This window comes from Cucumis melo, chromosome 1, assembly GCF_025177605.1.
Source record: "Cucumis melo cultivar AY chromosome 1, USDA_Cmelo_AY_1.0, whole genome shotgun sequence".
Lineage (NCBI taxonomy): Eukaryota > Viridiplantae > Streptophyta > Magnoliopsida > Cucurbitales > Cucurbitaceae > Cucumis > Cucumis melo.
Genome location: NC_066857.1, coordinates 14,791,996 through 14,805,781, shown reverse-complemented (window position 1 = coordinate 14,805,781; position 13,786 = coordinate 14,791,996). Strand labels below are relative to the sequence as shown.

At 33.0% G+C, this 13,786-nt stretch overlaps 1 protein-coding gene across 5 annotated transcripts; it reads right to left on the bottom strand.

Moving 5' to 3' along the window:
* Nucleotides 1–559: 559 nt before the first annotated feature.
* On the bottom strand, nucleotides 560–7,252 carry LOC103490186 (phosphatidylinositol/phosphatidylcholine transfer protein SFH13). 5 transcript variants are annotated; one of them, XR_007823544.1, is made up of 16 exons: nucleotides 6,857–7,252; nucleotides 5,728–5,830; nucleotides 5,220–5,514; nucleotides 5,008–5,107; nucleotides 4,572–4,838; nucleotides 3,999–4,076; nucleotides 3,812–3,916; nucleotides 3,686–3,735; nucleotides 3,504–3,606; nucleotides 3,315–3,413; nucleotides 3,090–3,203; nucleotides 2,843–3,002; nucleotides 2,256–2,635; nucleotides 2,076–2,150; nucleotides 1,065–1,283; nucleotides 560–932 (listed from the first exon to the last, which is right to left on the bottom strand). XR_007823544.1 is itself a non-coding variant. In XM_008449576.3 (15 exons), the coding sequence occupies exons 2-15, from the start codon at nucleotides 5,732–5,734 to the stop codon at nucleotides 1,266–1,268; spliced, it is 1,854 nt and encodes a 617-aa protein (XP_008447798.1). In that variant the 5' UTR covers nucleotides 5,735–5,830; nucleotides 6,857–7,252; the 3' UTR covers nucleotides 560–1,265. The 5 variants fall into 5 exon arrangements, 3 of the variants coding, with proteins under 3 accessions (XP_008447798.1, XP_016900491.1, XP_050945758.1); XR_007823536.1 differs by having other exon boundaries at nucleotides 1,065–2,150; XM_008449576.3 differs by having other exon boundaries at nucleotides 560–1,286.
* Nucleotides 7,253–13,786: the final 6,534 nt, after the last annotated feature.

Below are 13,786 nucleotides of genomic sequence, written 5' to 3'. Positions count from 1 at the left end.
ACATGTCATAAAGCATTAGCACTCAAAATTACTTTAGAATGTGTGTATTTGGAATCAAGATACAGTTGCCTCTAAAGATGCATAGACCTATTCAATTGTTCCAATGATGCCTCCATCATTCCTTTCTATTTTTTGCTCCACTAAATATTTGAAAGAATGATACACACAAAGTCATTCCAACATCTTTTTGAAAGATTGGTGCAAAGCCACGATCGTAGCTTCAATAATGCACGTCAACCTTCTTCCTACTTTTATCAACCTCAAAATTCAGTTTTCTCAATTCCATTTTCTTTACTTAAAATATCATTTATGCCTTTTCTCACAAGAAATCGTTATTATTTAATTTTTAATCAATTGCAAAACATAATAATAAAAATAAGATTTAGTTAAAAGTGCATGAAATATAGTAAGACATTTAATCTAGAATCCTTCTAATAACAAGAAAAGTCATATTGGTATAACAATTTATCTCAAAAGTGAAGGAATGAAACGAAAGAGTAGAATTAGATTAACCATACACAACAGGGGAGAGAGAGAGAGAGAGAGAGAGAGAGAGAGAGAGAGAGAGAGAGAGTCATATATTTCATTGTCACAGAATGTTAAGAAGTTGGATTCTCAGAGGTTGGGATTATAGGGCATCGTCTAATCTAATCTTCTACAAGTACATCATCTTAATTCATCTTTTAAAAACCAAAAAGAAAAAAGAAAAAAGAAAAGAAAAGCATTTAAAAAAATTACTTGGAAGTCGTAAGAAGCTGAGTGCAATTGCAAATGCAAAGCCCATATTACGTTATTCACCCTTTTCCTTTCTTTTTTTCTTCTGTACTGGGAAGTGGGAACCTCCAAACCCTGTACTCTCTACAGGAAACACTACCCCCCACCTTTTCTATACATTTTGTCAGAGCTTTGTCTATATATCTTTTCTTTTTTTCCTAAAAAAGATATATTTATATATATATATATTGGAAAAAGTAAAACAAAAAAAAAAATAAGTAAAAAAAAGTAAAAGGGTAGAGGTGATTCCAACCAAAAGAAAGGGGAGTGAAAAAGTAAGAGTTCTATACTTTGCTTCCTGCTTTCTCTATCTCTGTCTTCGCTTCTTAGGTATTTGCCGCCACCAATTCAAACATTGGATTTTGTAATCCCGCGTGCGTCCTTTGTCTTTCTGCCTCTTTTTCTTTTTTTTTTTTTTTTTTTTTTCCTTCAACGCTATTTTTATAGGGTTTGTTACCCATTTTCACCTTTCACCCTCCCATTTTGCAATCCTAACACAAAAATCTTCTCTGCTGTGCATACAAATCACAATTTACAACATTTTTTTAGTAATGAAGCAAATTACTCTTGCCTCCTTCCAATTTCTTTTCAAATGTATTTCAAATTTAAGTCAAATTGGACAAGGGTAACAAAAGGTTTGGAGGTTTTTAAGGTTGGTGTAAACACTATACATAAAAGGTCGGTTTTTGAAAACTGGTAATAACTAAAACTAGTGACCCCCCCACAATGGTTTCAGTTTTAGCTTTCTAAACCCTTGAAACTTTTAGTCAAATTTTGGAAACAAACAAGTTTCTAAAAACAGCTTCTTCTAATTTTTAAAACTTTATAACGTTGACAATGAATAAAAAAAGCAAAGAAATTTAGAGATGAGAGAGTAAACTTATTTTTCAAAAACATAAAGTAAAAAAATCTAAATGGTTGTAAAAACAAGACTATGTTAATAGTCCGGTTAAAGATTTTTCTTTCCCCAAATGAATGGGGATTTGACTACTATAAGCAGCTGGACCCCGTTTGAATTGAGGCCTCTCCCATATCCCTTTCTCCATGTTTGAAATTTTCCAAGTTGATATTATTGTGGTTGAAGATTTTTGGTTATGAAATGGGTACAAAGAAGATAATGATTTATTTTGTTTCTATTTAGTTTTTCAGAATCCTGGGGGAAAAAAGGAATTTTGAAAACTGCCTTTCAAAAAGTCAGAGTCAGAATTATATTTCAAAAGGAAAACAATTTTTTTTAAAAAAATAATAATAATATAACAAATACAAAAAAGATGTGCCCTATGTTTTAAAAAGCTGCTTACTTGACATTGGGAGTCTCGTATTTTTTCCAGCAGCTCGCCAGCCTCAAGTTGCTTTAAGACAGTAGCGTGGAGTGCCTGAACCAATGAAATGAACGTATATGCTGTAAGCTACAAGAATCAATCACAAAAAACGCTCAAATGAATTACTAATTAAATTAAATACACAAACCAAAAGCTTACTCTTTTCGTTTTCTCCAGGTCAAATTCAACCGACTTGATTCTGTCCAAAGATTCAGTAAGCAAATGCTCTTTTTCCAAAGGAATTTTAGCAGGCTTGTTGCTCAGTTCTATAAAGATTTTTTCTAGCCTTTCAAGACGCTCTAAACATGGACCAACGAAATCTTCTTCGTTTACCACTTGGATTGGAGCAGCATTGTTATTTGTAATGTGTACTGTGTTAGAAGGATATATGTTGTTCTGTCTTTTCCAAAACTGAAACTGTAAACTACGAACAACTGCTACCAATTTAACCCAGAAAGATATAAGAACTCTCCCTATAGACTGAACGTTTCTTTTCTCGAGTTTTTGTTTCAGAATTTCATGCTCATTTGCTATGACATCTGAAAAGGAGTTACAGAAAAGATCTATGAGAAAGGGGAACAAAAATCTGACCAACGAACAATATAAGTTGCATAACTTAGAAATCCGAACACTATCTAAGGGTAATTTGAAGATTATGCATATATTCCTTCCTTCCTAGTGCCAGGTGAGAGTAGAGACTTTGATTTACCTCAAATTAGAGTGAGAAATATAATCACATTGCGTACCTTCTGTGTTTGATGCTTCATTGTTCAAGAGATTTCCATTCTCCATTATTTCAAGAGATGGACCCTGAGAACCTCCAATGCCTTCGGCACTGTCAGCTACTGAACTAGCCGGTAGGAAATCATCACAACTGTAGTAAGCATTTGGATCAGCTGTCCTATGCTGCAAAAAAGACATTCTTAATTAGTCTTGCGGCATTTTTGCCTATACATTTTTCACAATTCATGTGCTACATGCTTGAATATTTACCTCTTCGTGAACTGGAGCCAAACAAGTAACCAAAGAGCCAGCACGCCCCAGTGGGGAGTACGGGTCATCAAGATCTGATCCTGAATCCGCTAATGATGTATCACTACTTCTTCCCTAATGGAAAAGAAAAATATGCATGTGAATAGACACATCATAATTACAACGTGCAATAACAAACAATAACATGCAATATTCCAACTGGATCTGATCAAAAACCAAAGGCACCTTCATTGAAGGCATTTGAGCTCGGGAGTCACATTTTGCTTCATTCTTGCCCACTCTTGTGCCTTGCCTTACAAAGGTGGCTCCTGCATTATGCACAACCTAGAAACACAATACTAGCTTAATTTGGGATGAAAAATTAAACAACTTAACATAAAATCGAACTACATTAGGAACATGATGTAAAACCACCTTCATAATATCAAGATCGTTCCAAGGACCTTTATTAGATCGAAGGCATCCTCCCTCAACGCCACTACATGTACACGAGCCACCTAAGAAATCTGGCAACTGACTGAAAGAAAAACTATCTTAGCAAAAAGTAAACACTAAAGATAAAGAATCATTCAAATACAGAGTGTAAGTAGTCATACTCTGAATCAACCACTTCAAGTAGCTTTCCAATCGACTTGGATTCAAGAACCTACAATCGGAAATAATTAATTAATCCATCTTTAGGAAAAAGGAGTGCATGTAACTTGTATGTACCACATCTATACCTGAATCTTGGAAACAGTCTTCGCATCAAGAAATTTCTGAGCAGCTGGCCAGAGCATCTTCTTAAAACCAGATCCAGCATTGACGATATACATTCTATGTAATGTCTGCAGATTTAAGAGAAAAGGGAATGAGAGAAGCACAAGAGAAAACGATTGGATATGTTCATGTTTGAAAGGAAGCATATACCTCAGGATAATAAGAACTGTCTATCTTTGTCATGGCAGCTAAGAGATTTGCAGCAGTGCGGGAGAAATTTTTCATGCCCTGTAATCAAAATATCAGTACCCTAAAATTAAATTTTATTTAAGATATAATTGTTGGTCAAGGTTTTCATATCCAAAATAATAATACTATTGAAATTATATACGCATTTGTAAATCTTGAAGATCAATATATTGGTATTTCTTGATCAATATATGTGTGTTGTGTTGGTATTTTCTTGAATAGGCCAGACATATAGAAGCGAACTCTGTTTGACTTGGCTCCGAATCTAAGAACTTCAGTTTGGTAATTTACCAAATAGATCAGGTATGATTCAGGATTTTCAAGATATCATACCCAGATGAAAATGTTAAGTCCAAGCAATGTTTCCCTAACCTTTCAATCAAACAGTGAATATAAATATTGGTGGTTCTATAAATTTAACTCACAATAACGAACATTTTTCATCATTATCTGATACAGAAGTGTGATCTTATTTAAGATTATATTTCAAGCAAACTGAATAGACAAAACCTTTCAAGACTGTTTTCATCGTACCAAGCCCTGCACATCCAATATTGTTGTTGTTGAACAGATTCTTCTCTTAGACGCAATTGTACAGGCAGGGAATTTTTCATGTAGCGCCCTTTCAAATTCTTGCACATGGTACTTCAAGTATCTATCTATCGTCGTGATATGCATGAGCCTACTTGGATGAGCTTTTCCTAGTCTCTCTATGTAAACTGGTCTGCCTTCTTTATCAACTCCATGATATCCCTGAGGATAATACTGCAACACCTCTTCAAGCTCTTGAAATTCGAAATCCTACAGATAGAACACTTCACCAATATATTAAAGCTCAAATATTAGCAAATTTATCCAACTACATTATGCACTTTTTCCAAATGATGATATATTAAGAGGGAAATTAACTCTCATCAAGATAGCACTGAAGCACATTTTCGAGGACCGCTTAAATGTATATGAAAATCACCTCTAGAATGGTATCAGCTCCATATTCCCTTCTCCAATTAAGCATTTCTTCCCACATCCGGATTGTCTTTTCCATGTTAAAATCTCTAGCTTTCAAAAATCTACAGATATATAACAAATAGACTGAGAATACTTACAGACACTAACTAGAAAATGCATGAATTTAGTAGAATATTGTTGGTAAAGCAGAATGCTTTCAGAAATTGCACGGACCTCAGTAAAGTATGATAATCATCAAGCCTAAAAGGTAATAAATTCCTCTCAAGAAGTTTTTGACGCAATTCAAGGACAGCACTTTCCTCTTTTTCATCTCGTACATCTTCTATGGGTACTGAAGGAATCCTGTAGTCAATTTTCCTCTTTCCTCTCTTCTTAAGAGAGTGAGTAAATTTATTGGAAGCATTTATTGCCTTTTTCTTGAGGTTCCCAATTTTGGACAGCCGCCTCTCATCTTCAGAATTTTCAAAGCTCTCTCTAATTTCATCACTAGTTCCAGGACCTTCAAAGCCTTGGAGTAAGGAAAAACGAAAAGGTGTTAGAAAATACAAATAGTAAGATCAAAACAAACCTTTATCACTAAAAAAGTAAATTTAGTCCATCCATCAAGAATTCTCTCAACATTGTAGCACTCCAAAATTAATGCTCAACGACTCATGCATCAAATGCAGAGCACCGTACAGTTAAGCCTTTTAATTACACGCCCATGAACTACAAAACATACCTAACATTTCAATTCAGGGACACTGAGTATGAAAGCTAAATGTTTTTGAGCTTCAGAGAATAACGCAAAACCCACTGGAAACGATCTGCACAGGGACGTCAACCTGTTGTAGCAGGAAAAAACGAGAAATCATTAGAAAACTGCAATATAAATTACATGAAGACGCGTAATTGAAGCATAGAAAGTGAAGGTTGCATTTTTCGTAGGCGTGAAGCATTTAGATTCCTTTTTGGCTGAATAGTTGGAAATAGCTAACAAATACAGCACGCAAAACTACCATTCCCAATCCCTCCTACTCTGTGAAAAGTCAAGAAGCGACTGTATTTAATGGCGTTAGAGACCAGATTAAAGATTCGGAAACTCTTTGGGCAGCATTTTCAAAAGATCAGAGAGCAAGAAAGAGGATTAGTAAATAGAAATTTCCCATTTGATGAAAACGTCCAAAGCCAATATACGAACGGATACGATAATTAGTTTTATGCCAGTTCTCCTCGAGCTGATACAAAAGTTCGACCGAAAAAGAAAGAGTGCCGATAACCTGAAGCGAAGGAAGAATTTGGTGGGCTCAGAAACTAGCATTAAAGACAGATCCAAACAGAGAACAACTCTGAAACCTAATTTCTCATATGGCTTCACGGATGTCAAATCGTAAAAGATTTTCGACCTTCCAGCAGCTCACTTTTCGTATTATCGGGAACGAAAAAAGATAAAGCGAGAGAGAGAAGAAGAAGAAGAAGAAGAAGAAGAACCTCCATGTTCTTCTACGTAACGAAAACGGACGATCAACAAAAAACCGAAAATCAAAGCTGAAAAAAAAATGTCCATTAATCTCTTCAGCTTCAACCGAAAATCCCGGAACACATGAGAAAGAGTGACAGTGGTCAGCCAATGGGAATCTCATCACATAAACCATCAATTCCCTTCCGCAGACTAAAAAAGGCGGAAGGAGAGCCACAAGCACAATGAATCTGGACAATGCCGGTGCACACCGTTCGGATCTCGAATCAAATCCACAACAAACAGAGGAAAAAAACAGCAAAAGAATTGGAAAAACAAAAGGAATAAAAACAGAAAATATGCAGCTGAATTAGAGAACAAATCCAGAGAACAGTACAAAAAAAACACACACCTCTTGAGAAAACCCTGAGCAGAGAAGGCGATAGTAGGCTGAGAAGAGGAGGGGCAGAAGACATGGATGGAGAGAAGAGGAATTTCGTAAAATGGGGGAGCAGGTGAGAGGAAAGGGAAAATGGAAAAATCGAAGAACAGAGATGAAGTTGTTGTGGTTGTTGATGTAGTTGTGAGGAATTTTCTCGAGAAAAAAAAGGAAACAGAGATGAAATATATTTTCTCGAGAAAATCAAAGGGAGAGGAAGGTGAAAGTGAAGAAGTTAATAGAAAGAAGGATCTGGGTTTTTGTTGGTTGAAACTTGGTGAGTTCGGAAGTGCGCGGCTCAACTCTGTTTTACTTTTCGTACCCCACCCCCCACCCCCCCAGTTTTTGTTGCATTTGTATTGGATTCCAATTTTAGTCTCCAAATTATTTTAACATAACCCTTAACTATTGCTTTTATAACCTTCTCTTTCTTGTTGAAAAAATAATAAATAGATATTTCTTTTGATAATAATTGCTTGTGTTGTTTTCCTAATTTTTTCTTCTTCTTTTTTCTTCTGCCTATTTTTAAGTTTAAATATAATTTAATTACGTGAAAAGTAAACATTTATTAAAATATGATAAAAATAATAATTATAAAACATGAGTATTATCAAATACACCTAAATTTCATTACAAAATTAATAACTATAATACAATAATTTCTATTAATTAAATGTCGTTAAATATTGATTTGAAGTGTTATTTCTCATGCAGTTCGTTTCTCTTAAATGATGTTAATTCAAATTCAACTCAATTATATTATTATATAAATATTGCGGATGTAAAATATTAAAGATAACATGTTATTTTAGTAAAAAATTATAGGAGAATTTTTAAATATAGTATAATGAACTAAAATATTTACAAAATATAACAAATTTTCATATTGACCTCTATCAGTATATTTAATAAATATTGATACTTTATGTTTTTGTAAACATTTTCACCAATTTTGCTATTTTCTGTAATTTTTCAAAATTGTATAACATAGAATTCTAACTAATTTGGATGAAACTAAAAATAGTAAATTTAAATTTAAAATAACATATAAACATGGCTATTGAAAATTTTTAATTCTAAAAATTAAAATTTAAAATTTAGAAAATATTTAAATAAATATATTCGCAATTCAAATTTTGTTTTATCAAAATCACGTATAAATTTAAATATCGAACAATTTAAAAATCAAAATTACATTAAACATATAAATATAAAAAGTTAATAAAGAAAAAATATATATAAATAAAAATAAAAAATCATTAAAGTTGAGAATTAAATCCAAGATTTTTAGTTAAAAAGTTATATATGCTACCAATAAGTCAACGAGAGATTTTAAAACATAAGGAGAATAAAATCAAATAAAATGGGAACAGACGTAGGAGAAACTATCTTTCATAGTTTCTCTACTCAATTTTTAAAAACGTTTCTTAAATTTGGGAATGAGAAATAAAAATGGTTATCAAACACGTTTGTTTTTTAAAACATGAGAAACAGAAAATAGAAACGTTATCAGACACATCCTTATTCACTTAATTAAAAGTGATTAGCACTAAGAGATGTGATTATTTTGTTTTTCCTCAAATGTATATGTCAGATTTTTTAGGATCAAAAGGAACTTTTTCTTTTAACTTTTATTGTCATTATTTTTCTTTTTCTTCCATGTTTATTTTCCTATTTCTATTTAGTAAAATGATCTTCTCTCTCAATTCGGTTGTCTAATCTTAAAATTTTGCCATTCTTTTTTAAATATTTTTTTTATTATTTTTATTGTTATTATTAATACTACTACAGGCATTATGGGCACTATAAATTTTTAGTGATGTATTTTGGTTTGACCAATGTGTTGAAAAACAAATTAGGACTAGATGTAGCGAAATTAACATAAAACAAAATTTCTCTAACCCTTAGAACATAAACAAACTGTGCATTAACAATTAAATCACGAATAGACATACCTCTGTGTCGATGTTCCAAATTTGAATTGTCTTGTTCTGATAAGAATGATTCTCCAAATTCATTATCACCAAAACGCTGCAAAATCATAAGCGTTGTCTGACAGTATCCACGCACGAACTGAGAATTTGACTCCTCGAATTCAGGTCTGGTAGAACCTCACAATGTCAGAATTTTGACTCTCTATTTTTCCTAATGTCTTATTTATAGGCTTCCTAGGATTTTCTAATAAGCTTAGGATTCCTAATGAGCATATAATTCCTAATAAGCTTATAATTCTTCAATTGGGCTTATTAATTACATCCCTTAATAAGTTTCTAATTCTTCAATTGGACTTATCAATTACGTTTCCTAATAGGATTTCAATTTTTCAATTGGATTTATAAATTACCCAGCCTAAAGACAAATTCAACTCAGTTCTTTCATATTTAACGTACGTGTTAGCTTAATTTAATATAGTAATGGACCCATAACTTGTTTTATGGCCCATAAGTCATAATTGGTCTCTAGCAAAACATTATGGCTACACATATTAAATTAAGTTGGTAATTCAACATAACCTAATATAGTTATTGTTTTAATCCTCTTATCACAGGATATCCATAATTGAACATAAGGCATGGACAAAGTCACCTTATATATCTAATTCAATTGCTTTCTCAATCAATAAGCAAACTAAAATAATAAATGACATTAATACCCTTATAAATTCATTTATAGCACGACCATGCATTTCCAGAGTCACGCTTAATAGAGATATATCTCCATAATAAGAGGGATAAATTACATCTTGATTAGTCATTGTCAACTACATAATTCATAACGTATTCGAGTACAACCTTTATAATTATCTAGTTAAATATAAAGTTTGATTGCATCAAAATAAATTAATTCTTATGTTTGACATTATGATGATCCTAGGTCTAAGGATCAAAACAATCAATTATTTGAGATTATTTATGACACATGTTCATGTAATAATCTCAAAAGAGGTTAGTCCAATTCTTATTCTCTAATAAGAAAATTTGATTTAATATATATCTCTACATATATAATCATCATATGATTATCAATTATAACTCATACTAATCTTAATTTATTATTGTTCCTACAATAATAATCGATTAGGAACATTTAGAATATAATAACATATTCATGGATATTATTATACAATAACATGCAATTGAGTAATAATGAGAATAATAATTTTTGTTAAATAATTAAACAATAAACCAATTATTCCATAAAATTATTATAGAGCACAATAAAAAACCAACAATTTTCTCAATTGCTATATACATAATTAGCTAGGTATATAAAACTCATGCCTCTAGTATGATAATCATGTTTTGACTGAGGAAGAGCCTTAGCCAAAAGATCTTCTATATTATCATCTGTAGGTACTCTGCATCTGTAGTAGAATTGGCAACAATTGCTTGTTTGGAACTTTTCCTACTTACACCACCTCCATTCAAAGAAACACATGTCTTAATTGCGATCTATTAGCATTTGTGTCAGATTGAAAACTTGCATTCGTGTAACCATTTACAACTAGCTCATTTTCAAGTCCTTCATATACCAAGAATTGCATTCTTAGTTCTTCTCAAGTATTTAAGGATATTTTTTTCTATTGTTCAGTGTGCTTCACCTGAATCTAACTAGCATCTACTAATTAAACTTAGCGTGCATGATACATCTAGTCAAGTGCATAGCATGACATACATGATAAACCCCATAGCCAAAGCATACGGAATCCTCTGTATTATTTGTAACGATCCAACTTTTTATACTAAGTTGAGGACATTACTAAAAAGAACTAATAACAAGAGACACTTTCTTGAAAAGAGGAAAACTAAATTTTCATTAAAAAACATAATACTGAAACACTCATACATACATGCGAAAGCAAAACTAAGTCCCCATATGGCATGTCACGGATTCTTCTCTGTTGCTCGCCAGCTTTCCTCTACCTTTACCTTTGCCTAAAATATTAAACATAAAAATGTGAGTATAAACATATACTTAGTAAGGGACCTAACATTCTCTGTTCACCAACGTCACCCCAACATATAGAAGACCTACAACACCTACCATACAGAGCTTCAAACGGTGTCATGTCAATGGTAGCTTGATAGTTGTTATTATAAACGAACTCTCCATCAAGTGCAAATGAGAGTCCCAACTCCCTGAAAATTCCAGCATACAAGCTCGCAGCATATCTTCCAAAATCTGGTTCAAATGCTCTGTTTGACCATTGGTCTGAGGGTGAAAGGCTATGTTGAAATCTAACCTCATGCCTTGTCGCATGCGCCCCTCAAAGCCACCACCCGAGTCGTTTTCTTTAAAGCCAAGCCACCCACCTATATTTAGCTATTTTTCCACCTAAATTGGTAAGTTTTGGTAAGTTTTTGGTTGGATTTTAGGTATGCCCAACCAATATTAATTTTTGGACACTAAACAACTTAATTTTGGATTAAATTGGGTTTTTCTTTTGTAAAGGCTCGATTAGCTCTAATTGGAAGAACTAAAAACTCTGATTTCTCCCCAGTCAAGGTTGAATTGGATTCGACCTCAACTTTGGGTAAGTTGGACTATTTGGTTTTGGGCCTTACGGCAACTGTTAATTAAGTTATTGAACCTAGTATTCTCCCTTACTGTTTAGAACTTCATTGTTTGGAAAAGCTTGACTATTGCCGTTAGAACTTGGTTAAGCTAATCTCCAAGTAAAAGATTCTTTTACTAGACCTTCGAACTGAAGTTAAGAGCTTACATGTAATTTTTCATTATGCATTGATGTAGCTAAAATGCATAATGTTTTGATGTTGATGATGACTGATAATTATGACTGAGTTTATGATGTTGATGATGACTGATAGTTATGACTGGTTTTATGTTGATGATGATGGCTGATGATGTTAATGTTAATACATGAAATATTAATCTCATGATTAAAAATGCTATGATTAATATTCATGTCATGCTTATGATGTTATGTTATGCTACATGCTATGGATAGGGTGTACTGTTAGATTTATCTATTAGAGTTGTACCCGCATGTGTGTCCCTCGAGATCACCACCTTTTTATGACTGTGTAGTTTGACGGGAACACTCACAGCTCGATTGTCTTAGTGTTCTTTCGAGTTCACTAAAGACCATTTAGTCATAGGTGTTCCTTTGTGTTCATCGAAGACCAGTTTTATCTTAGGTGTTCCTTTGGATTTACCGAAGACCAGAGATGTTCCTACAAGATCACAGATTGCACATGTTTAGGAACGTACCAGTTTAGGGGTACTATTTCACAAGACTTTAATAGGAAGTTAACAGACATCTAGTGGGACTAGTAGTAGATCCCTTACTTGGTATATTTTTTTTATACTCACTCTTTAATGTTTAACTTTACAGGCAAAGGTAGAGGGAAAGGTAAATGAAAGCTGGCGAATGACAAGAAATGACCATGGCGTGCCATAGGGAAACATTTTTCTTCTGCCATTATGTTATTAGTTTTTATTTCAGTATTTTTGTAATTTCGTTATTACTTCTTTAAAACTAGATAGGGCCCAGACTAAGATTTTATTTTTTAGATTTATTTCTACTTACTCTAGTTTATTTATGATTTTAATGAGTATTTGAGATTTTAATTATGAAAATTTGTTATTTTCCATTTTGATTTAAGAAAGTTTTATTATCCAAAAGTAGTAATGACCTTAGCTTAGTAACAAGAGTTGGGTCGTTACATTATTTCTTGCTCATCTTGTGTCTTTGGACACTGATTCTTGGAAAGACTTATGCCGAGTGCCATTGGCAAGAATCCTCTCTTGGAATCTTGCATACTAAACCTCTTTAGTATTTTTTTCAATATAAGCACTTTGACTTAGGCCTAAGAGTCTTTTAGATCTATCTTTATAGATCTTGATGCCTAAAATACAAGCAGCCTCACCTAAGTCTTTCATTGAAAAACATTTATCTAACCAAGACTTGACATTTTGCAAGGTAGGTATATCATTTCCAATGAGTGATATATCATCGATGTAAAGCACGAGGAAAACAATTGCGCTCCCACTGACTTTCTTGTAAACACAAGGCTTATCTTCATTTTTTATAAACCAAAACTTTTTTACCGTTTCATCAAAACGAAGATTCAAGCTCCTTGAAGCCTTCTTCAATCCATAAATGGACTTTGAAGTTTGTACATTTTATTAGAATTCTTTGGATCAGAAAAACCCTCAGATTGTGTTATATAACATCCTCCATGAGATTTTCATTAAGAAATGCTGTTTTAACATCCATTTGTCATAATTTGTAATCATAGTATGCAACAATGGCAAGAAAAATTCTAATAGACTTAAGCATCACGCGACCAGTAAAAAAGTCTCATCATAGTCCACACCATGAGTTTGTCGGAAACCTTTCACAACCAAGCGTGCTTCGTAAGTGTGCACATTTCCATCTATGTCATTTTTCTTCTTGAAAACTCATTTGCATCCAATGGTTTTTATACCTTTGGACGCATCAATCAAGGACCATACTTGATTATCATACATGCATTGCATTTCAGACTTCATGGTTTCGAGCCACTTTTCAAAATTTGAACTCGTCATGGCCTCTTGACATGATGTGGGTTCATTATCATGAATAATCATCACATCATTATCAGATGTCACGAGAAATCCATATCTCTGAGCTTCATGATGAGATCTAGTAGATCTCAGGATCTCTTATGTTTCTGGTTCCGACTCTGCTTCATTTATGACATTCAGTTATGAGATTGGTTGAACTTCTTTCAAGAATCTCATTCGGTTTAGTGTTTATTTGAGAGTCTTGAATTTCTTCAAGTTGAACTTTACACCCATGGATTAGGGGTGTAAACGAATTGGGTTGGGTTGGGTTATGAGACATTTTCAACCCAACCCATATTTTTGAGTTGGTTGAGTTAGCAACTTGAATAACCC

What these genes read in the sequence shown, in the direction of transcription:
- LOC103490186 (XM_051089801.1), bottom strand. An exon ending in CTTGAAGTGGTTGATTCAGA is followed by an intron (nt 3,607 to 3,685) that starts GTATGACTACTT and finishes TTTTTCTTTCAG; the next exon opens with TCAGTTGCCAGATTTCTTAG. An exon ending in CTCAAATGCCTTCAATGAAG is followed by an intron (nt 3,204 to 3,314) that starts GTGCCTTTGGTT and finishes CTTTTCCATTAG; the next exon opens with GGAAGAAGTAGTGATACATC.